The sequence below is a fragment of the Actinia tenebrosa genome, unplaced genomic scaffold (genome assembly GCF_029948245.1).
Source record: "Actinia tenebrosa isolate PJP-AT-01 unplaced genomic scaffold, QUT_ActTen_1.0 PGA_scaffold0__85_contigs__length_37466705, whole genome shotgun sequence".
Lineage (NCBI taxonomy): Eukaryota > Metazoa > Cnidaria > Anthozoa > Actiniaria > Actiniidae > Actinia > Actinia tenebrosa.
The window spans coordinates 847,759-871,915 of NW_028292569.1; the positions used below are offsets into that span (position 1 = coordinate 847,759).

Consider the following 24,157-nt stretch of genomic DNA (forward strand, 5'->3'; position numbering starts at 1 on the left):
AAAGATAGATGGAATCATCTTGATTGACCAGCAGTCTTGCATCTTTACTTTGTAACGTAGTCTAGAAAATCTGAAATCTGAAATAAAATGATGTCATAATACTTTTAATACAATGTCTTTTAGTATGGGTCCTAACTCCGACTAACATATCGACGTTTACTTAAATTGATAACATCTAATTTTAGGAAAAAGACAAAAAAATAGGGTTTCGAAGAGAAGGATCAACTAAAAAAAGGACAGAAACAGGTCTTGAAACTTAAAAGGAACCAAATCTGTCTGACGACAGGAAGAAATATTAGCTGAATGGAAGGAAGGGAGGAAAGAAAGATAAACTTTGTTCAGGTTTATTTTTAAAATCGTTTAATTAACTATACGTACCAAAAACCTAGAAAAAAGTCGTTGAGCAATTTAAAAAGTGCTATTTTTACGCAATGAAAATGAGTTTGAACGTACAATAAAGGTATTCAATGCCTCATATCAAAAGGTCAGTTCAAACTTGCAACAGAAATGAAACATTGTTGTATTCAATGCCTCATATCAAAAGGTCAGTTCAAACTTGCAACAGAAATGAAACATTGTTGTATTCAATGCCTCATATCAAAAGGTCAGTTCAAACTTGCAACAGAAATGAAACATTGTTGTATTCAATGCCTCATATCAAAAGGTCAGTTCAAACTTGCAACAGAAATGAAACATTGTTGTATTCAATGCCTCATATCAAAAGGTCAGTTCAAACTTGCAACAGAAATGAAACATTGTTGTATTCAATGCCTCATATCAAAAGGTCAGTTCAAACTTGCAACAGAAATGAAACATTGTTGTATTCAATGCCTCATATCAAAAGGTCAGTTCAAACTTGCAACAGAAATGAAACATTGTTGTATTCAATGCCTCATATCAAAAGGTCAGTTCAAACTTGCAACAGAAATGAAACATTGTTTTTTTCTGGGAAAAAAAATAATTGAGCATGCCAAGTAGATCCAGTTACTTTGAACTCATCATCGTACAGTGTCCAGCTTTACTTAAGTATTAGCTTGAAGGTCATCTAACACCTGGAATCCGTAAGATATATTTCTTTTGCTTGGAGATTTATCTTATATAATTAGCAAATCATTCAATAGAAAATAGCAGAACTTTTTTTTTAGTTGGACGACTGTTGTTAGACATTAAAGGCATTACTAAACAGGGTTGTGATAAATCTCTTCGCAAACGACTATACTGCCAGGACTGTACAAAAACAACTTCCGTGTTTCTTGAAACCTGAGTCTGTTTTCGTGACGGATGGTAAAATACTCGTCTGTGCAGGGATCATTGTCATCAAGCAACAAGTCCAGCAGTGTCGCATCTCTTCAGAACTGATTACAAGTTATTCAGGCATGAATCACTTGGTGGAATTCTTGCTAGGATTCTTGGTCCTGTTCCTGGCTTTTGAAGACAGCGAGGAAAGCCAACCGTATTCATGGGCGTAAGTTTTTTAGTCGATTTCAACACCGATAGAAGAATGTTGGTTTCATATCAGCTAGCAGAATCGTGTTTGCAAAACAAGGCCCTCATGTACCAGTCTAGTAGACAGGCATAAACATGTTGCTTTAGTTAGTAGCACTTCCTGTTGACTACCTTCTTCCATCCACCTTATCTTTATATCTATTAATGGTCAATTAATATAGAAAAGGAGAAACAAAGTGTAACAATAAATAAGCCCAGGTTTATATTCCGTACTTATTTATCTGTTGTGTTGCTCTCTAAAAGGACCGTTTCTTATTAGAAGGGGGCGTGGTGCTTATTAAGATTATCCTTCTCCTGAGACGCCTTTTTTCTCACTACCTACTCGTAATTAAGATTATTTCATGCAATCAGTTAAATAAATCAAGAGTAGAAAAGATAGACAATGAAATTTTTCGTTATTAGGGGTCACGTGTGTTCAAGAGGAACGTACGAAATGGCTTACACATCATATCGGACTTATCGAACGAGATACCAAGATTACCATACTAAATGTGGCTGGTGGGATTGGGGTCGCTGTAAGAAAACACGGTAAGAAGACGTTGTATCTGGTTAAGGATACCTTACTATAAGTAAGTACTGCATGAAAACAATTACATGAAATCATAATTAGAAGAAATCTATAATTTGATTCATGAATTTATTAATTTAGGTCTTGGCGTTCTTACTACTATGCATCCAGAACAAAATCAGTATACAAAACGTATTATTACTGTTGCTCAGGTTGGAGACAAAGTGGACGATACTGCTCGATACGTATGTGATATTATTAATATAATGCCATTCGATAACGTATGATACTTTGTTGCTCTTGGGAATTAAGTTAGATTTACAAGAGAAAAGAAATTACATAGTCTCCATGATGGATCGATGGAACAAAACAAAAACAAAAACAACCATTAAAATTATCCAACATGGAGCCGGCTAAGACATCATTTATTCTAAGAAAAGGGGATACGATAGGCAGCTAAAAGTCTATTTTTTCGTATCCAGCTATATGCAGCAGTAGGTGTGGTCACGGAAGATGCACATCACCAAATAGATGTTCCTGCAACAGTGGATGGCAAGGATACAGATGCCAATATGGTATGATGACACGATTGTTTTTTGCTGTCCCTTAATGCATGTGAGAAAAGAGGAAAGAAAAGGAAAGGGAGCATGTTTTGTTACATTTTGTTACAAGTTTTTAATAGGGACAATGTACCTAAAAACGTGTATCGTTTGAACCAAGCAACTGTATCATTGCAAAATGTACACTAAAATTTTGGTACAGTAGGAGAAGCCGACAGAAGTGCACGGTCTTGCTACGCATTAGAAAGACTAATCTCTGTTAAATAAGTAGAAGGTGCGAAGCGACAGGTAAGAAAATGACTTTTCCAACTGTATGTTTTCAGATGTGAATGAGTGCTCTCGTTCACTTGGTGGCTGTTCGCAAGTCTGCATCAACACCCCAGGATCTTATAAATGTGGCTGTAGAAAAGGTTATGTTTTAGAGGGCTCGAAGTTATGTAAAGGTAAGTGCACTATACAAATATATAATAAAAACAATAAAGTTTTACTAATTAAAGCTTGTGTACTTTACTTTAGATAAAGACGAGTGTGCCACCAGAAATGGACAATGTGATCACATATGTGAAAATACACATGGCAGCTACAAATGTCGATGCTTTTTAGGATACAAACTGTTTCCAGATGGTAGAACGTGTTTAGGTAAGTATTGGGCATTCACATGAAGTTTACCACTTCAGTTGCCTCATCTTTCACCTTGCATGCAGTGAATTTTAATTATTAAAATAATGCTAACATGAGACCCTAGCAGAGAGAAGAGATGAAGCCTCCATAGTGACACCCGAGGCAGCTTTACCACGCTATTTTTTAAATTGACTTTGGAAATTATTTTCTGCCCAATTACCAAAACGTATTTATTAGAAATTTTGATGCATCGATTTTTTTATAGCTTCAAACGAAATGGATTTTCCACCGAGTCTCGTCCCAACACCATCTGTCACATATAGAAACGACTACTTGTCCATGTTGGAAATGGTTTGCAGTTTTGACTTTCCTGCATGGAACAACGTATCATACCTTATTGAATGGTATGCGAACTCAATCAAACCTGTTAAGAACGAGACATGGTGCATTGCAGAGGAGGGAGAAAGAACAAGCAATTACAGCAGCTGTACCAAAAGGCAGAGTGTAATTACATTATTTCAACACTTTACAATTGGCGATACGGTGAGCTATTTTGATATAAATGGGGATCAACAATGACTAATGACTGCATACGCAACAGAAATACTCGAGCCAACATTTCTGAAGTTCATAACAAACGGACTATTTTCAGGTTTGGTGCAAACTTTACATGAAGTTCTCGACAAGTTCCAAAAACAACTGGACAGAGACTGGAATTCAGAGTAACCAGTTCTATGTTGGTATTGAGGTAAAATTAACTTGTTATTATCTCATTATTTGTTCCTCAAGCTTGCTAATATTTGCTTCCTTTGGTTGGCTTCAAAAGATTTTGTAAGCTTCATGTTCAGTATATGAGGTTCAAAAACCTTCTTAATGTTCTTTTCCGCACTTTTGCTAAGTATATCTTGGGAACTAGTTTTATCTTTAATTACAGACCTTCTTAACTCTTAAGGATCTATACCAGCTATTTAACTAATTTACCTTGTTGGCATTTTCAGGTTTCTCCGCGCCATGCCATCGTTGACCAATGTAAAGTTCTCGGCAGAACGAAGAACATTAGTGTCACCTTAAGACCAACTGTTCCTATTTTGCCTTTTATGAATCTCCATGGGACTGACAGTGTGATTGTGTATGTGATGATACCAGAGAAGACACAGGTTTCTGTCGACAAATGCAGGGTTGAATTAAAGACAGAAGACATCACTGTCGGAAAAACAATTAATATTGGTGGAATCTGTGGGAAAGAAAATCATACCAACTTTTTCCATTTCAAACAAGAGACGTCCAGTCCAGACTGGTTTTCTGGTGTATATCAAATGCCTTCAATGAAGGTAAGCAATCTATGAAGATATTTCTATGATGGATATCTCTATTCATAATTTCACTTGCATTTAAAGGTCACAACGCATCCCAAACAATTCCAGTATGGAAATTGCTTTATCATGTCAGGAAAACATTTACGTACGTTTGACTCAAGGTAAGAGGTCCTTATCTGTTTAAGATACCTTTAAAAATGAACAAATTGCTATCAATATTGTATTACATGAAAAATTTACTTTTCTTAAGAGGATTACCAAATTGTACAGTGCTACTATGATGTTCTACTGCGTTCTTCATTTGATTGATTCACCTTATATTTTCGCAGAATCGTTTCTCTTAGACAACCCGGCTTTTTTGTGATGTACACGAATGAAGACCAAAAGCTGCAGGTATATTAATTTCGTTAAATTCTTGTCTTTTCATCCTTTACTTGCTAATCCCATAGTATACAGTTATAATTAATTACTTAATTTAGCGAAAAAGCAACTGTTATTGGTCATGATTATTAAGATACACGTTGCATTTTTTCTCAGGTTTATATGCGCACTGTATCCACTAAAAATAAGTGGCTCGGTAACCCGTGTGGTGTTACAATACGTGAAGGGAAAAGTGTCCTAGTCTTGTCCATTTGCGACGAATTAATTTCTGAACAAATGTACCCTACGAAACGGCAAACTAGGAATCTGCATTTTTTTAAAAGAAGCCCTGGTGTTTTATCGAAGGGAATACAGAAAATCAAGAATACTAGGAGAGAGGGAGAGGTCAGTAATGTAACGAGACATATTTTGTAGCATGTGTATGATGTTTTCCTATTCAAATATTCATACTTTTTCCTTGAGCTCAGTAACATAATATTAATACATTAAAATCTTGGACTAATATCAGCGATAATAGAATACTGACCCGTCCGGTCCAAACAGGAGATGCTTATAGAGAACTAATATTAATAGTTAGTTAATAATATTGATATTAATAGAATTTTTTTCCTCCGACAACGACAATGGTTCCTCCAAAGGGCCATGCACCAATTAGTAATTGGTTTGGTTAACACCTTCGCTGATCAAACATATTATTTACCTATTATCATTTTATATAGATCCTACTATCGTCAGGTCTTAGAATAGTTGTCACGAGAATGGGTTTTGATGATTTGAGAATTTTGCTCAAAGCACCTATAACGGACAAAGGCAAAGTGTCAGGACTTTGTGGCAATTTCAACGGCAACAAATATGATGACTTCGTTGATATTTATCGAATTGACTTAGATTTGTTACGAGATAGGGACTTGAGGTAGGTCATATTGTTTTTTACATCATTAAAACATACGAAAGACGAAAAATAAACATCTCTTAATCATATAACGAAGAAAGCAGAAATCTTCAAGTTGAAAACATTAGAAAACAAGGATGCACATGAAAAAAATCATCAATATTCCGGCCGCGAAATAGGCAGAATTTTCAGACGTTCTTTGGGTCAATCTTGATCTCCCCGAGTAAGAAAAGAGGGGTAGCAAGACCGACAATATGCATGAACGTCAGGTCTTCTGGATGGTGACGGTTATTACCATTGGGAGTTGATCCCCAGCAACGCCTTGTCTGAATGGTCTGAGTCTCACATTATTTTCCATTGTTTTATAAGTATCCCTGAAGACAAGAGTTACTTTAAAGCCCTGCCACAAGAAGAAGAAGAAAGCGAACCGCAAGAAATATATTGCTTTTGTTCCATGACAAATCAAATTCAAACTAAAGTGGAATGTAACACGACAGAAACCCATTTTGCGAAGATCGACGAAAATGAAAGGCGTCTAGTCACCAAAAGTTTTAGGAACGCTTTTGGATCGTTTGGTAAATCAAGTGATTGCGCAAATAACGTGAGTACAGCTGAAAATGAAAATACGATCTATTTTAAACTTGTTTTGAGTAGGACTTATTAGGGTGGTTTAAACGAGGTTAAATTTACCGACAGCTCAACACCGAAGTTCATTGTGACTGACCAGTGTGAATACGAATAAAAGTTAAAAGTACCTATAACCCCTATATAAACCTTGTATAAACTTTGATATCTCCAAGATGCATCACTCAAATCATATAAAAACGTCATTTTAAAATTCAACTATCCAATTTATGTTTGATCAATTTTGAAAATAGGGGGTCAGGGGATATAAGCATATTATATACCTGAAGCAAAGTTATCGTTATCGTCCCCAAAAACTTTTCCTGTAACTCTTCTCATAACCACAAGTCATTTGCTTTTCTCACAGTACTTACAAACAGACAAAAGGTGCCTGAAATATACTTTTATACTTTTCAAACAGAAACAAGCACCTTTTTGCAGATGATGCATAAGACGCCATGCTTCACAGTTTTTACAAGGTAAATCACTTCAATTTAAACTTAATTAAAGTATTAGGTGCGGTTTTGTGCTTGCTAAATTATATGAAGATATGATAATCAGGTTTTTTAGTTGGATGCAAAATAGACACCTTTAACGTGAGCGTATTATGTAAGGGCAAATCCGGGGGGGGGGGGGGGGGGGGGGGACTCAATTCAATTAACTCAATTAACTCAATTAGCCCCCCTTCAAATCTTGGCTTGTTATATTCCAATTTTCAATTAGACCCTTTGTCATTCTCTACAGTATCATTCCATATTACTAAAGAAAAGATCTGAAATGTGGACTCTTAAAAAATCAGCTGCAGTTTTTTCTACCTCGTATAGTTTGAAATCTCGAAAGTTCATATTTATCATTTAATTATATTACATTTTCTCTTTTCAGTGACTCTTATTCAGCTTTAGCTGACAATAAGGAAAAAGTAATCGAAAATAGTTTTAACGAAATAGTTTTCTTTACTGATTACATTGATTTTAAGGGGAAAAGTTTGTAAACGTACGATGTAGTTGTTTCTTAGTATGAAATACATTACTTGCATTATTCTTTTAAGGTTTATGCGGAACAAACACGGGGGAAAACTGAGCAATCAAAATTACTGATTAATTTAATTGGAATTGCTGCCCTGCACCTACTTTAAGGGTTCAAGTGTCCCGAATCAAATATGCAATAGCAAGCAAAAGCCAGGCATCAACATGTACGGATAATCTCACAGCGCAATTTACTCCTATCGAATATCAATCTGTTGTGCTTTGAATGGGTGTGAATGTTGTTTAAAGTAGTAGTTTAGACCTAATGGTTATAGGGGTATTTCATTGTCTCATTGCATGAAATGTTTAATAGCGGTGTAAAATATTTAAAAAATGAGTATTAAGTACTAAGGAGTTGAATAATTTGCTTTGTTTGTTTATTTTAATGTAAATAATGCATAGTAAAATATCCAGGGGGGGGGGGGGTACTACCATATATATCCTATGCAGATATGGATATGATTACTGTAAAATACCACATCTTGGCATGTTACTTTGACTGATAACTTTTAAAACCTTTTTTCTCTTTCTTGTTATACTTAAAAAATTTGATTGCGATTTCAAAATTTTACGCGTAAAGTTATCAATCCTGGAGCAAACTTATAAAAGCTCAAAATATCTTGATTGAAAATAAGGTTGGCAGTCAGTTATAAATGCTGTTCTTAAAATAGCTACTACTATCGGGCCAGGCAATGAAAAACAGGAAGTTGTTTCACCTCCTTAATGACCTATACCAGTTCTAAATAAATACCCCTTGATTGATATTGACAACTCTCTGGTTCCGTGTGACTAAATAAAGTTTAGATGGACTTTAATGTATTTGGCATTTATTAGGTTATCTCTTTCATGTTTATTTTTTTCTTTTTCTTGCTTCCACCCTAACTTCCTTTCATTCCTTTTCCTTCTTCCTATAATTACACAAGTACATTCAAAACCTCACTCGTACCTCAAGGGCGGATCCAGCCAAAATTTTTTTTGGAGGGGGGGGGGGGGGGTTAATTACGTTTCTTCCGTCAACACAACGGAAAACAATAAAAAAAAGCATCTAATTCTTTAGTTTTGTTTTGTTCTTTTTCTTCTGCTGAAGGGGGGCTTCAGCCCCCCTTTGTCCCCCCCCCCTGGATCCACCCTTGTACCTATTAATTACGAATTGTACCCGAGGTCGAAGTATGTAATAGTAACCTTAATTGAGTGTTGGCCACTTTTCAAATAGTTCTGCAGTGTGCATGAAATGAATGCACGATTCCAGAAAATGATAAATCATATTTTCAAATACATGCAATTTTAAGTTGGCACAATCAATGTGGATTTATTAGGTTGTGCTCCACACTGAAGAAAGCATAAATAAATGTTAAACTATTCACCTCAAAGCCCTTCACAATCGCTGTTATTCACAAAGTTAAAAATAAAGCAACACAATGAAATATAAATCCAGAAAATAGATATTCTTAACTTTTTGACTTCTGAAGACTCCATGTCAAGTAAAAAATGATAAAGAATAAGCCTCTTTTCTCATCTACCATATCCCTGGATTTCTTCCAAATAAATATTACATTTCTGTAATAAGTACTTTCTTCAATTTGGTCCAGCTTAGTCTACCTTGAGCTCTCGGACAGTAAACAGTGAAAAATGCAGTTCAGATCTGTGAAGGAGCCGAAGCTTTTGAATAGCTTATTTCACTTTTTCCTGGTATTTGTTGTCTCAAGTTTCTTCATAGGCACTCGGGGTACTCAGATGAATGATGTTGATCCATGCAAGGCGTACCGAGAAATCAACGATCCATACCGAAGTATTAAAAGCAGGCTAAAAGAAGGAATGAGAGCAAATTGTGACTACGACCTGGAAGAAGGATGGTATAAATTTACAAGTATTGTTGGTGGACAGATACCAACAACCAGGCCGGAACCCTTTCACTGTAACACTATAGCACCGATCTGGTTAAAAGGAGAGCTTCCAAAGAAGGGAAAACAAAAATATGTCACTGCGTGTGTCAATTTGTTTAATCTGGCAGGTGGATGTAAAAGAAAGTTTTCGATGTCGGTCAAATACTGCGACGGCGGTGATGGTCAAGATGGTGAAGATTTCTATATCTATAGGCTTTCACCTGTGCGTGGATGTGCCATGGCGTATTGTGCAGGTGGGATCTAGTGAGACACACGAATGCTTACTTGTCATTTCCAATAGATCTCAACTTAACATATCTTAGACAGAAAACTCAGTGTTACTTATGAAATAAACGAGTCCATAGACTACGTACGAACAGTAAATTTTTCCCCCTTAGGTTTGGTATCCTTGAAATCACTGACGCGTTCTGATTGGCTTTTAAGTAAGCCTCTATATATTGACATTTTTTGTTTTCAAAGGCAACCAGACTCCGTGTCCAAGAGGAATGACTGGAATAGAACCCAACTGTAATGGTAATCTATATCTCTTCCAATATTGAAATATTGAAAATTGAACAAATATTTCACAAAGTAAACATCACACTAAGTAACATTAAGGGCCCACGATGACTCCATTTGTATAACAATACTTGAGACCACCATTAAAAAAATGTGGTTCATCAGCCAGATTTTTGCTATTAGGTGGTTTCGAAGCTGGTTAATGTTTGGGGAACCGATCTGTATATTTTTCTAGTTGAAATTGATCGAGAACAAATATTTTACTGTTCTTCAGTCTCGAAGATTGTCAAGTTTCCATACACCCGTGTGCCTCGCCCAAAGGTTGATTACGTAAAAGACATAAATACTTTGGCCATGAGCTGCAAATTTCATTCCCCCCCTTGGAATAACGTTTCGTACGCTGTGGAATGGTTTGCGGATGGCCGATTGATTCGTACACAATGGATGTGCGTAGGTGTGAACAGTACGTGCGATCGGAAAAACTTGGAATCGATAGTAAACTATGGATCTTTTAAAATGGGTCAAAATGTAAGTGTCTTTTCGTTATTATTCTTTTTGTCTGTTTGTCTGTTTGTTTTTGGACCCAAAAATAGAAAGTCTAGAAAGTTAGCCTTCACTTACTGATATTTTCTGCAATTTTTTATGATGCGGTGGGTGCCTATTTTTTTGTTTTGGTGCATCCAAGGGAGGCTAGCATGTATTTGTATAAGCGATTAGGGTCGGCTTCATCTCAAGCTTAATACATGTTTTTTATTTCTATCATCGAGAAGTAAATTATAAAATTGTTCGATTTTTTAGCTGCAGTGTCGAATTGCAATGAAATATTCAACAAGTCCTGATAACAAATGGTCAACTGCAAAGTACAGCAACAATTTCTACGTTGGAATCGAGGTACGTACGTTGCTACTTTTGAATTAAAATTTAATATAGATATTAACTTAAAGTTGGGAATGATTTGACAAATTAATGATTAAAAGCACAAGTTGAAATCAGGAATTTTTTTTACAGATCACTCCACGTGTAACACACATTGTTGTGAAAGAGTGTGACAGAAACTCCGATGTGACAATAAACTTAAGACCCACAGTTCCAATATACAACAATACCTACACACCAAAAGTTGATTACCTATCCCTATCGATTCTTGTTCCTAAAAAAGATAAAAATCAAAACAAAGCTGCTATAGATACTTGTAATGTAACATTAAAGACAGAAGACATTTCATCTGGAAAAGATATCACAATTAAAGGAATCTGCAATAACTTAAACGATGGTGTTTCACAATCAAGATTTTATTTTGTACCTGAAACTACTTATCTGCCTTGGAGAGATTATCGACCGCCAGCTTTGCTTGTAAGTACATTTACAGCTATATCTATGTATACGTGTATAATGGTAAAAAAAATAATGAAACTTTTACTGTTCACAACTTTTTTGGACGTTTTTAAACAAATTATTATCAATTTGATGTGCTTATTTTGCTCTGTAAAAAGCAAAACCATCCATATTTAAAATGCCCTTGCTATTTTTACGAATCACTGATGTTGATAATTTGTTCAAAAGTTCATACATTCGTATGGCAATCAGATGACAATGTCTGAACATTTTGGTGAATATAACACAAAGTATACCACGTGACACTTTAATACTAATATCGGCAGACCGTTGTAAAATACAGGTCGCATGATCCTACCTCCCTTAAAACGAGCAGTTTTGTCGAAATAACAAACGGAAATGAAAAGAGCATGCGGCATTAGTAGGGAAGCGGAGTTTCAGCTCATAATAAGCGAAACAGGAGGAATAGCATTAGATATAAAATTATTGAATGTTCTATAAGGATTTATATGGGAAAATGCGCTGGATGGCAAAGGCTACCAGCAACCGACTTTTTTCCCATACAAATCCTTGTAAAATATTTGATTTTATATTTAATGTCATTTCAAACGTTCAAACATTTCAAACGTAGTTAACATCTAGAGCTGAAACCTCGCTCTTTTCCTAATTTGAGGTGCTCTTTTCCATTCTGGAGTTAATTTTGACACATTTGCTCGTTTTAAGGGGGATAGGGTCACGTGACCTGACCTGTGGTCTATTATGAGCATATGTTTCTCTTGAAAAAAAGGTTAAGCATTTGAATTACAAACATGAAGTAAATTCTATTTAAATCGTTTGTGGTTTTGGTTTTCAAAATGCACCCCGTAGCCCGTGATTCAGTTATCATGCTTGGTCCAATCAGCTGAATGAATCTCATGGATAAATCTCATTATTTAATTCATTGAATTCATTTTTCTTCTTTCTTCCAAGGTATGGATTAATACTACGGAAATAAAAACTTGCTCCGGTACTGGCGATCCACATTACAAGACATTTGATGGAAAGTAAATATTTATTTATTACTTTCACTCTTTTTTTAAAGATAAATAAGTTAATTCATCTAAAACCGCAACTGGCATAAAATAACCAACTTCTATGATAATAGACACTAATAATAATCCTAGTGCTTTTCGGCAAGGTAATGAATAAGGAAGGCAGAAGAATTATGTGCCAACTGTTGGCACGAAGTCATAGGTGAAAGTGAAGGCTACTAATCCGATAGCTTTATTGCTTTATTGTTGTCATTGTTGGCGTAACGATAAAGCAAGTTAGGAAAGGGTACATCTTTGTTGTTGTTGCTGTTGTTGGTATCATTTTCGTATTTGTTTTCATCGAGTTCAGTAAGTTATTTAAGCTATGATCATACTGTAAAAGGTCATTAGTAAAACCGATTCTCTGCCCTTTCCTTTTAGAGTTTTCCATTTTTACAAACCTGGCAACTATCTTATGTACAGCAACGCCAACAAAACTGTGGAGGTATGTAATATCCTAATCAGGAGCCTCCTAAACACAACTTACGTGTACACCTATTTTAAAAAACAGATTTCTGAATTCAGATATCCAACCGACAACGTTTTTTGAAATAGGTGTATAAAGCTATTTCCAAATCTGTTGGATACTGAATACTGAATAATGCATACTGCATTCCAAGATCAAAGGATATTGTGGGTCTCGTTAATTTGAAATAAAAAGTAAATATACAGCAATTAACTCTCTACTAATTATTATTAATCCTACTTTAGACAATATTACTATGACCCACAATGCACTTCGGTCTTGGAATGCGCTATTCGGTATTCAGTATTCAGTATTCAACCTTTTTTTAAATAGCTGTATAAGCTACCAATATGTGTATTACATTTAGCTTATAGAGGCCTTTATAATTACAGATATAAAAATTTTCTATAAAATCTTTGAAATAACGACAAAGATTCCCTTCTTTATTTTTCAGGTTCAAACCCGTCTTTGGACTTGTGGTGAAAGTCAAGTTTCGTGTCACTGTGGAGTCGCTATACGAGAAAAAAATGAGATTGTCGTTTTATCAGTTTGTAACGATGTACTTGTTCATAAATCTACTGAGTTCACTCCAATGACGTTAAGACGTAACAAAAATGGCTTTCATATAGTCAAAAAGAGCAAAGGTAGCTCTATGGTCTATGATGTAAGTGCGTGAAAATCACTGACATGCTTAGCTGGACTTTGGATAAAAAATGTAGTATTTCATTTATTAATAACTAGTGATATGTTTTAAGTTTTTTAATTGAATTATCGAGTATTTTTTCCATTATCATCTGATCATAGTTTATGATGTTATAGGTCTTTTTGCCGTCAGGTACTCGTGTCAAAGTGTCTCGTATAGATTGGGGTATCGACGTTTTCATTACAGCACCAGACACTGACAGAGGAAATGTTTTAGGACTTTGTGGTAACTTTGATGGAGATCCAAATAATGACCTAAAGGGGAGTGACGGTAAACTCTATGAAGACTCAAGAATACCGGGGCACCAACTCTTTGGGAGTACTTGGGAGTAAGTAATGAAAACACATAAAGTAGCACGCTCAATACAAACCGTTTTAAAAAGGTTTAAAATTTCACAAATCCATTCCGGATTAACTGAATCGAAAACTGATATCCATTTTCAAATACGTCCAAGTCCATTGGTTGTTGGAAGCCCAAAACCCAAGCGTCTGATGTTTAGCTAGTAGCCTTTAGATAGCTCATAATAATGGGGTGTAATTTATTTTCTTAAAACTTTTGACAGAATTTTCGGGAAGACATATTTTGAGACTTATCCGAATAAGTTTCCCGCGCAAATAGATGATGATGGGATGTTTTGCACATGTTTTCCAAAAGAAGCTAAAGAGAAAAGTTCAGACTGTAATACAGTAGGAAGTTACTATTTTGACTCGGAAGATAACAAACAACAAACCGATGACCCTGAGCAAAAGAAGAAGAAGAAGAAGAGATTCGCACACACTGACTGGTACAGTGATGACATCATTGATCATGAACCTCGTAGCTACTTTGTAGATGATCCACAAGTACAGCACGCTATGAACCGAATACGAAACAAGAGATCACTCAAGATAGTGATGTCAAACAAAGAAGCAACCGACTATTGTAGAAGTCATATAGAGGATACGAATGCAGGAAGGTCATGCAAAGATGTTTCAGGTGCAAGCATTGGAATTGCAATGGAACAATGTATTGCTGATTTAGAGGTAAAGTCGTACTTGCGAACGATTACTAATCGTTCTACACTCAGAATGACTAAAACATGTTTTAACTTGCGCTATACTTTTCACTTAAGGTGACTGCCTACTTTTGGAAAAAATATTAAACTTTTTTTAAAACTTCGATTTTCCGAATTGGAATTTAATGCTGATTCCAAATCTGGAAAGAAAAATTGGGTGTCCCGAGGTTGTTTTCGAGATAATCAGCATTAAATGGAAGCCTAAGCGCGAGCTCTTGGAGCAAAAGCCACCGGAAGTGATTAGAAAAAATTAAGATTCATAAGATAATAGTTATTTGCAGACTCTATGATTGCACGAATGAAGGCTATTCAATCATTCCAGAAACAATACGTGGATATTTTTGACAAAAAGATAAAGAGATACATTGGTTTGTCATATTTTGTAGTTTCGGTGCTCTTAGAAAATCTCATAAAGTTCGAACAAAATTCCCTACAAAAATCTATTTTTTCATGTGTTAGAATATCTAACTTTTTCTAAAATGTTGACATAACCTAGATTTTTAGGAGTTTATTCAAATAAGCTATTAAAAAATAGAGAGTCCCGTGCAAAATTTGAGGGGTTTGCCCCGTTGAAGCTCAAAGTGCGTATGGTTTTTCAATAAAATCTTGTAGATTTTTCAGCGGTTTTTGAGTGCGCGCTTATCATCGTGGGCTCAAATCGAACGTTCAAAAGTAGGCAGCCACCTTAAAAACTCAAATAAAACTTGACATTTTCAGTTAACTGGAGAACAAGCATATGCGTATTCAGCTTTTGACTTTATGGCTTACGAGTGTAAAGATGCTATTTTCAAGAATGTTTCACTCTACACAAAAAGTCCAGATGGTGACTTAGTACCTCCTACAGAATTAGTAAAAGACCTGTGTCCATCAGACTGTAGTGGACGTGGCAAGTGTAAGAACAGAACCTGTATATGTGACGAAGGTTACACTGCACTGGACTGTTCCATGGAGGTTGGTGCAGTACCTGAAGTACTGGGGTAAGTATGAAGAACTTATTATAACACCAATATCTGCAATAACTATAAAATCTTTGACAAGCAATTACTGTGAAATGTCATTCAACCGCAGCATCTACAACGGAGGACTTTGTGATCTTCGAGAACGTCCTTGCAGAAAAACTAATATCAAGGGCCAGTATTTCATTAGCTCGGAAAATCTGACCTGCCATGTTCAAGAAATCGAGGTATCTAATCTAGTCTTTGATTCACTAAACATTTTTACTGTCTCATATCAGTGCTAATAAAAATAAATGTAATTTCTATAACCCAGTTACCTTCTATCACTTAGAACAGTAGTCACAAATTTAACAAATGGACATTAGTTTTTTATGTGTCTGTCCTCTTAATTATTGACGATAAATTGCGTCATCACATTGTCAAAGTAGTGTAGATCCGCATACTATTTTGACAATGTAATGACGAGATTTATTGTCAATAAGAGAACAGACACATAAAAAACTAATGTCTATTTGTTTTTTACGATAACAAAAACGATAAAAACTTCTCATTTTTACTGATCAAAACAACTAACGGAAAGAGCGCGCGCTCGTTGACGTCAGCTTTATCTGTCTGTCCTCTTATTGATGATAAAAAATAACCAATCAGAGCGCGAGAAATTTGTAAGTTATTGTAAAAAGTTCAATAGCAGTCCATCTTTCATGTTTCTAAATTTTTCATTTTCGTATCATGATATTTGTGAAGGTTTTCCCAGGTCCTTGGTCTCCCCGTGGACAACCTGTCAAATTACCTGGAGATATGTTCGATCTGTATGGTGTTAAATGCGACCTGCCTGATCCACCGACGAGACTTGGTGATTATGATCACGAGGGAACCCCTGCTGGGGGACTTATGATCTCAGTTTCTAACGATGGCTTCAATGCAAGTGTACAAAAGCTAAGACACGTGTCCTTCGATTCCAAGTGTATGAATTGCAGCAATTCAAGCATATGCGAACGTAAAGTGAGTACACACATACAGTACTTGTGTGATATTTTGCACCGTATGAACAGTTTGATTTTTTCCCGTTTCAGCCGAATTCCTGTCTGATCAGAGGACATTGTTTTGCTGCCAACGAACCCAACCCACGTGATTGGTGCCAGCAGTGCATACCCAGAGATGACCAGAATTCCTGGACTCGTAGGAAAAGTACATGCCTATGTCTTGTTTTATCATCACGACCAATGCACAAACAACCTTCATCACTGATTGTCATAACTTTTTTGTTGCTAACATTTTTACTTCAGTTAACCAGGCACCGAAGTTCACCACCAAGAAAATCATGTTTGCAGTTAAAGAAGAAGATCTCGTGATACAGCTGAAAGCAACAGACCCTGATAACCGTCCTGTAACATACTCTCTACTCAGTTCTACAGCTACTGGCCACACATTCAGTACAGCTGGTCTACTGAGATGGAAGGTTATATCGAATGAGAAGTTCACCTTCAAAGTGACTGACGAGTGTGGAGCGTTTGATACAACAGACATGAGAGTGCGTATAGTACAATGCCCGTGTCTGAATGGTGGCCAATGCGTACCTCACCCCTACCATCCACGGGGATCTGGTTTGTATCAGTGTAAATGCGTGAATGAATTCAGTGGAGACACATGCGAGAGGTGCCCTGGACTAGTCTGTAAGTAAATTAAACAAGATTTCGCATCAAAGGCAAAAGCTACGTTGCACGGCAAGGTCACGGTACAAAAATGACGACATTTGTGGAACACATCGCGCGAAATCAAAACTTATTAGATGAATATATTTGTTTTTGTTCCACACATAAGTGTTTCAAACTTTCTATTACACGTTAATTTCTTGTTTATACTACTGAGCAACCAATACACCAAATCAAACATGAATCGAATCGCTTAATTTTACAGGTCCTCCTCGAAACCTCAGTGTAACAACTTTAAGTTCAACCAAAATCCAAGTTGAATGGGTCGAGCCACAAGACAAAGCATTGGACTATTATCTTTTAGAGGTGTGGTTAAAACTTTAAAAATTCTAAATATATAATTAAATAAAACTGCAGCTATATTAATATATATATAACATATGGTTTCTAATAAGTGAATCTATGTTCTGACTCTTTAGTATGGTCCAAAGGAACAAAAACCAAAAATGCAACGTGTATCAAAGACTATGACTAGCTACACTCTAACCGAGTTGCGAAAGTTTACAGATTATCGAATTGGCGTGTCTGTGGTGAATGCTGATCGAACAAAGAAAGTTGAAGTCTCAGCTAAAACAGCTGAAGATGGTAAGTATATATTAGTTTAAGAAAGTTTTATGCAACTTGTATTGTAATGGTAGTCAGATGATGGACTTAATTAAATGAAATGCATGATTGTATATTATTGGTGGAAAATTAAAATCATGAAGAAAAATTGCAATGACCGTATCTATGTGATAGCACCGTATTCCTCCAAGCATGTTAAATCATTTTTCTGACTTGAATAGACATTAATTTTTAAATTTTCCCCTCCAGTACCCGATGCTCCTCCACTTATAACCGACATCACTCCTATTAGCCATGATACCATGAAGGTCACATGGTCACCAATAGCCGAGGACAAACGCAACGGTATCATCAAAGGTTACAGAATCTACTACAAAGCAGGATTACCAGGCGGCAACTGGGGAAAGTGGAAGTCGCTTACTATAAGGGAAAAAGATGCTAAAAGTGCTATCGTTTCAAGGCTGAAGCCGGCTACTTCGTATTGCTTCAAGATGTCTGCTTTTACGAGAAAAGGACAGTATCGTCTCTGGATGACTTCGGAATGTTGGATGAAAAAAAGTAAGTGAATAGATTATGAATGAACTTATCATGTTATCCTTAAGGTTCCTACACACGATGCAACTGTTGTGTGCAATTAACGTTGAAAGTTGGCGAAGAAGAAGGAAGGTATGTACGTATCCACTTTTTCTTCACTACAAAAAAATTTATTGACACAGATTACGCAGAACGTATCTGGCGATATCGCGAAAGTCACCAGCATTGCATTTGCTATGAACATCACGCCATTGTCAGTAAAGTTGTTGACATGTACCTTCACACGATAAAATTTGTTGCGCATAACATTGCGGAAGTAGATCTCGATTCCAACGCTGCGGGCAACGTTGCGTAATATATTTGCACCAACCATGTGTTCAGTTGTGCCTTCATAGTGTAATTTACGATTAAAAGTGGTTGCACATGGTTAGAACACAATGTGCATTATATATAACGATAGAAGTCCTGATTATTATATTGTGATGGTCTGCAAATTACTTTGTAACATTTACTTTGTTCTTGTTTCACAGCGGCTTTATACATGGAGTGAAGAACGAACCCACAATGAAACGAAAGACCCTAAATGTGTGTGTGTATGAATGTATGTTTGATTTTCAACCAAAAGTTAGCCAAATATCTAGTATTAATGCTTACAATGTACACTATGATTTATATTTCACCGAAAACATTGTATTTAACATTAACCTTTACTAAAGTGTGTTTTTTAAATTACCCACAATGCACCCGATATATCGATATTCATTTTATTTACAGAATTTCTGCAAAGCGCTATATATAGATATATACACACACATTTTGAGATTTGGCATATACTGATAGCATATCTAGAGTATTCCCATCCAACACTTCAGTACCGTATGATCTTTTTGTTTTCAAAATCTTCATGACGTTATATTCGGCACCCACCTTCCCCCCCCCCCCCCCCCCCCCCCCGTCCCTTTCGATTTGTATTCTTATCAAAACATACTCACCATGCAGCCAGTAGAATAGAACTGATGGATCAGTAGAAAAGTGAGCTGCAATAAAACGGGAACTACCTTGGCGACAGACTTGCGCTAAGCCAAGGCTTGCTGACTAACTGTCCATGGAACCATCTGTGCAATAACACAAAGTACCAGACTATTAACAAAAAATGTGATGGGATAAAGAAATAGAAAACGCGCGCGCGTGCTGTGTGCAGTCATAAAGCAAGCGGGGGTTGGCAGAACACGAGAGAAGTGTTAGGAAAAGTACGACGTGTAGCGTACTGCTTCTCGACACTTTTCGAGTGTTCTACCGATCCCCAAGTGCTTTATAACTCCACATAGCACAACAAGCAAGTTTATTTCTTTTATGAAATACAAATTACAATAACCGTTATTTTAGATAGAAATGACACTACTAAAAGTGCGCGCTCGTGCTGCATGTGCTCTCTTAAAGCACGCGCTCCCAACCAATCCGAGAACGCGAGATTCATAACAGTTTTTTTAAATACTTTTGCGAGAAAATTCCATGCTATACAGGTTTTATTGTTTGTCTCGTTGTTTCTTAACCAAATATTTTATTTTGTTAATTAATATTTGGTATTGTTTAAAAAATATTAAAATCAATTTATATTTTTTAGTTTATATTGCATGTACTCGTAATAATAGTCGAAACTCGTATTTTATTTTGTACCTTGCGTTCTTATTTAATTATAGGTAATGTGCGATTTACTTTCATTATCATTATCATTATGTAACATCAACATTCGATTGGTATCATTGGTTCTGATAATAATAATAATTAATAAACTTTATTAATGTCTCAAATCTTATAGCTTGGTACAATTGCTTTGCGCTAATCGGGGAGACCTAACGACTAAGCTAATTCTCAGCATTGTGAAAAATCACTCCCCCCCATCCCCCTCTGGTGAAAGATAAAAACAAAAACAACAACGAAAAACAACAACAACAACAACAACAAAGCACACAGACACACAAAGCAACCAAATTTGATTGAAATTTAAAGTAGTGAATGTCCCTTCTCTATTGTAAATTGAAGCACGGTTTGGATGTAAGATGTGTGTGCGTGTTTTGTGCTGGGCCTATGGGCACAGTACATTTGTTTTTGGTGAGTTAGGTATGATCGGAATTTAGTGTTACGAACATGAGACCTATATCGAAGATGCCATTGGTGGACCTCGTCATGATTGACATTGGTGAAACACGAGGTGAAAATGCACGTCGAGGGCATCAGATCGGGACACGGAGGAGTTGAAAGAGATTGAACATATGTGGTTTTCGTGGTAAGAGTGCCTTAATCCAACTTACTTTAAACTTAATTTGGTAGTATTCTAAGCAGATAATTAGAAACTGGAGCTGAATTAAAAACTTAAAATGCGATTTTTGTTTTTTTGATACAACTCGAATTAGTTACATAAACAAAAGATTATAAATGGACAGGCCATTAATTTCTACTACGTCATTGATGTAAAATAGTAGATTTTTGTTTTGGTTAGCTAAACGCCAGGGGGTGGGGGTACTCCGCCAGAATTTGGGTAGGGGTGTTCCGCTGGGATTCTGAAAGGGGCACCCTGTTTATGACAAAAAAACCCAAATTTGTAGACCCTGTTTATGACAAAAGATATAATTAATTGCGCACTGAGTTCCCGTTTCAATTATCATGTCATCTCGCGTATCGTTTTTTTACGACCATACAAATAACCAGTTTCGGTCAATACGAAAGTAGAAACCCTGAATATGACAGGAAACTCAGGAAGAACTTGGAACTTGAGTGAAATTGCATACCCTGTTTATGACAAGAAGCTCGAAAACCCATACCCTGTTCAGCGGATCATCCCCCTATAGTCCATATATTGGAGTACCCCCCCCCCCCCCCCCCCCCCGGGGCTAAACGTATCTATTTGTAGTCGATCGAATATTTTTATGAAAAAAGGGGTTTTCATGCCGAAACCTTCAATGAGTGGGTGTACGAGGAATTTACTGCGTCATAATTTACATAAAAGAGTACTCACACGAGTTTTATATTAGTTTATTTATAGATCCTTTCACGGTTTCCGACGCCATATTGTTTAGGGGGCAAATTTACTAAGAAGCGTAGGGAAAGAGATACGTTTTTCGCAATATTTCTATTCTGAGGTAACACTGCGAGCAGAGTCTCCTTTACCTTCCCCCGAGAGAGAGAAAGGAAAGAGTCTTCTTTCCTTTCTCTCACTCGGGGGAAGGTAAATTTTCGAGAGCAAACTTTTTCTGTAGATGGAGAATCCTCTGTTCCATGTTTTGTGTGGTGTTTTTGAGCCGATGGAGCCACCATAATGCTGGTTCTCAGAGAGACGGAGGCTTGCTTTGGGGTTTGCGACCAAGACTCGTTTATGCTGGTTCAATTTGACCGTAAAAAAATCTTGCCTCGAAAAAACGTCTCTCTTCTATCAGCATTACAAAATATTCTATTTTTAGTCAAACCCAATCCACGGACTTTCTTCTGTCTTACAATGACTAAATCCCAAATAGTCTTCTACTTTATTCAAAGTATCCAATGTGCCTAGCACATTTGACACGTTTTCCCGTGTCAAAACTTGTTATTTTTTGTTTTCATTTGGAATGTTTATCATTATCTCATTCTGCTATGGTTCTTCGATCAAAGCCTGAAAACCATCTAAGACTTATAATACATCTAAGACTAATACTTTAATACATGAAGTTGAAGGTCAGTAAGATTGAGGTCAAACTTCTTCCGGTTTTTGTGTTTGAAGCCGTCCATTGTAGATTTTTGAGGTTTTGTGTTGCATGATTGACTGATAATTCCACATTGACGACATGGATAAATATTACACGAACTAGCCTGCCGGGCGACAACGGAATCTTTTTGATTTTTTCCCTAATACTCAAACCTTCTGCTGGAGTTTTACAGTACAGAGTCTTTACAGCCGAAAGTTATGCATAGGAAGGGGACTACTGTTACCAAAGGGTCCTAATAAGGCTTTTTTGAAAAGTGACCTTAAGCCATCTGTGATTTGGTTCCCTCCTTTATAAGATGATCTTATTACATTAAAGACATTAGTAAGTTAATGATAATATTTGTTAATCCAGGGGTGGATCCAGGGTTTGGACATGAGTAGTTTACTCTGAATTTATACCCAACCCACCATCCCCCTATTAGTTATAAACTGCCTAAAAGGATACATCTAGCATAGCATGCTGTCTGCAGTCAAGATCCTTGTACAGATTTATCTCAGTTGAAGAATCTAGCACATCAAAGGACATCATGTGAAAAAAATGACATCAAAAGTATTAGTATGTAAAAGTACAATGCAAAATATATGCTATTAAAGGAAAAGTGACATGGCAGCAAATTGCCAATACTTTATGAAAAATAGAGAACATACAGTCACAATATCAGTGTACTAGAATTTACATGTACTAGCAAATTATACAAAATGAATACATTACCTTATTTAGATTGAGGTGTTCCACTATAGATGAGTTCATTGCTGAGTTCAGTTGAGAATATGTAAAGACCATTCAAGCTTAATTAAAACCCAGTGAACAATATTATAGATTTCAGAAAAGAATAAGTTTTTAAAAATTCCACCTTGTTCCTGTACTGTTCCCCATCAGTTTAAGGATTAAACATCAGATAATTATTAATCCAGATGGAACATAACTCAAAAGTACTCTAAGAACACTGGAGTGGTAGTCCAAAAAATTTTGTATAAAATATTACTGTAAGATATTCTCCATTCTCATTCGTCTAGGATTTAAAGTAGCAAATAAATATATTATTTCCTCAAGATCTAAGTCCATGTCTCTGTGGGAATGCATCAGTGCCAGTCCATTCATTCTGTCTTGAGCCATAGTATTTCTTAAGTAGTTCTTAAGATTACGGAGGGTTGAAATGGACCTTTCACAAGAAGCAGATGACATAGGGATACTTATAAGGATTTGAAGTATGGTATGTATATTAGCATAAGCAACATTGTCAATGTGCTCAAGTGTCCCTTCTAAACTATCAGGGATTTCCTCTCCTAGATCATCTTTCCTCATCCACATTCTCTCCCACAGAATAAGTTCTGCTTGTAAACCTGCATAATTAGGTATATCCTGCCTATAATGTTCACAAAAGGCTAATACATTATCCTTCCAAACAATACCAGTGGCCAGCATAATTGATGGAATAACTGAAAGTGCTCTGTAGCAAACAAACACATCATCTTGAAATCTGTTGTTCAGTTGTTGGACTATATGGTCTAGAAAAACTACAGTTAAATTTGTCCTATAATATTCTTCAGGGTTTCGGGCTGCAGCATTGTTTCCTGATAGACTAGCATTTGTTGGGTCATCATCGCGTTGACCCCGGAGAGCTATGTTGTTTCGCCCACAGAAAATTATCGTTTCAAACAAAGACTTAAGGACCGTCCTATTTCTATCGATTTGCTGTTGAATAATATTATTCAACTGCTGATCTACTGGGACCGCTTGCTGCCTCATTGTTTTCAAAAAGTTATCCATGACAATTACAGCAAAATTGTGCATCTCACATTTACCGCTGGCGTGTTTTGTAAGTCTCGAAGCCGCTGAAGTCCAACATGTGAGTGGGGACTTCAACAACTTGTCTAATTTATGAGCATTTCTACCAGATTCTACTCCAAACAAAACACAGGGAAAACAAAATGCTCCATCGAGATATTTAGAGTATGCAAGCCAGGGATATCTTCTAAGCCATTCAAAGACAAACTTACGAGGCTTTCTATTTTCTATTGACAGTGGGAAATCAAAAATCTCACCTGGTTTCCACACATTCTCAATGAACCCCAGCTTATCTTGTGATAATGAAGAGCCAATTTCTTTAAAATTCAAGCCAATGTCGAAAGGAGAACAGTCCTCCCTCCTGCAAATCGGGTCGCCACGCATTGTAGAATATTCCTTC

At 36.3% G+C, this 24,157-nt stretch overlaps 2 protein-coding genes across 2 annotated transcripts; both read left to right on the forward strand.

Moving 5' to 3' along the window:
• The first annotated feature begins 1,290 nt into the window (after positions 1-1,290).
• Positions 1,291-7,318, forward strand: LOC116306375 (uncharacterized). Its single transcript, XM_031716420.2, has 16 exons — positions 1,291-1,465; positions 1,909-2,034; positions 2,156-2,259; positions 2,497-2,589; positions 2,898-3,017; positions 3,091-3,213; positions 3,461-3,738; positions 3,848-3,943; positions 4,194-4,526; positions 4,593-4,672; positions 4,841-4,904; positions 5,049-5,276; positions 5,612-5,805; positions 6,154-6,385; positions 6,830-6,887; positions 7,291-7,318. Exons 1-15 carry the CDS (start codon positions 1,377-1,379, stop codon positions 6,851-6,853), a joined length of 2,184 nt encoding a protein of 727 aa, XP_031572280.2. The 5' UTR covers positions 1,291-1,376; the 3' UTR covers positions 6,854-6,887; positions 7,291-7,318.
• A 1,723-nt stretch (positions 7,319-9,041) lies between these two features.
• LOC116306370 (von Willebrand factor D and EGF domain-containing protein) lies at positions 9,042-19,162 on the forward strand. Its single transcript, XM_031716415.2, has 19 exons — positions 9,042-9,570; positions 9,797-9,850; positions 10,110-10,363; positions 10,634-10,726; positions 10,844-11,188; positions 12,140-12,213; positions 12,622-12,685; positions 13,161-13,370; positions 13,526-13,737; positions 13,972-14,431; positions 15,181-15,440; positions 15,532-15,646; positions 16,164-16,421; positions 16,493-16,607; positions 16,706-17,092; positions 17,337-17,437; positions 17,551-17,716; positions 17,945-18,253; positions 18,760-19,162. The coding sequence occupies exons 1-19, from the start codon at positions 9,063-9,065 to the stop codon at positions 18,777-18,779; spliced, it is 4,005 nt and encodes a 1,334-aa protein (XP_031572275.2). The 5' UTR covers positions 9,042-9,062; the 3' UTR covers positions 18,780-19,162.
• The last annotated feature ends 4,995 nt before the right edge of the window (positions 19,163-24,157 follow it).

Excerpts from the sequence above, each read along its gene's own strand:
- LOC116306370 (XM_031716415.2), top strand. The coding sequence starts at position 9,063 with ATGCAGTTCAGATCTGTGAAGGAGCCGAAGCTTTTGAATAGCTTATTT. Across the intron at positions 10,727-10,843 it reads ATTTCTACGTTGGAATCGAG|ATCACTCCACGTGTAACACA; the intron begins GTACGTACGTTG and ends TTTTTTTTACAG. Across the intron at positions 12,214-12,621 it reads TACAAGACATTTGATGGAAA|AGTTTTCCATTTTTACAAAC; the intron begins GTAAATATTTAT and ends CTTTCCTTTTAG.
- LOC116306375 (XM_031716420.2), top strand. The coding sequence starts at position 1,377 with ATGAATCACTTGGTGGAATTCTTGCTAGGATTCTTGGTCCTGTTCCTG. Across the intron at positions 3,018-3,090 it reads GGGCTCGAAGTTATGTAAAG|ATAAAGACGAGTGTGCCACC; the intron begins GTAAGTGCACTA and ends ACTTTACTTTAG. Across the intron at positions 6,386-6,829 it reads CAAGTGATTGCGCAAATAAC|AAACAAGCACCTTTTTGCAG; the intron begins GTGAGTACAGCT and ends CTTTTCAAACAG.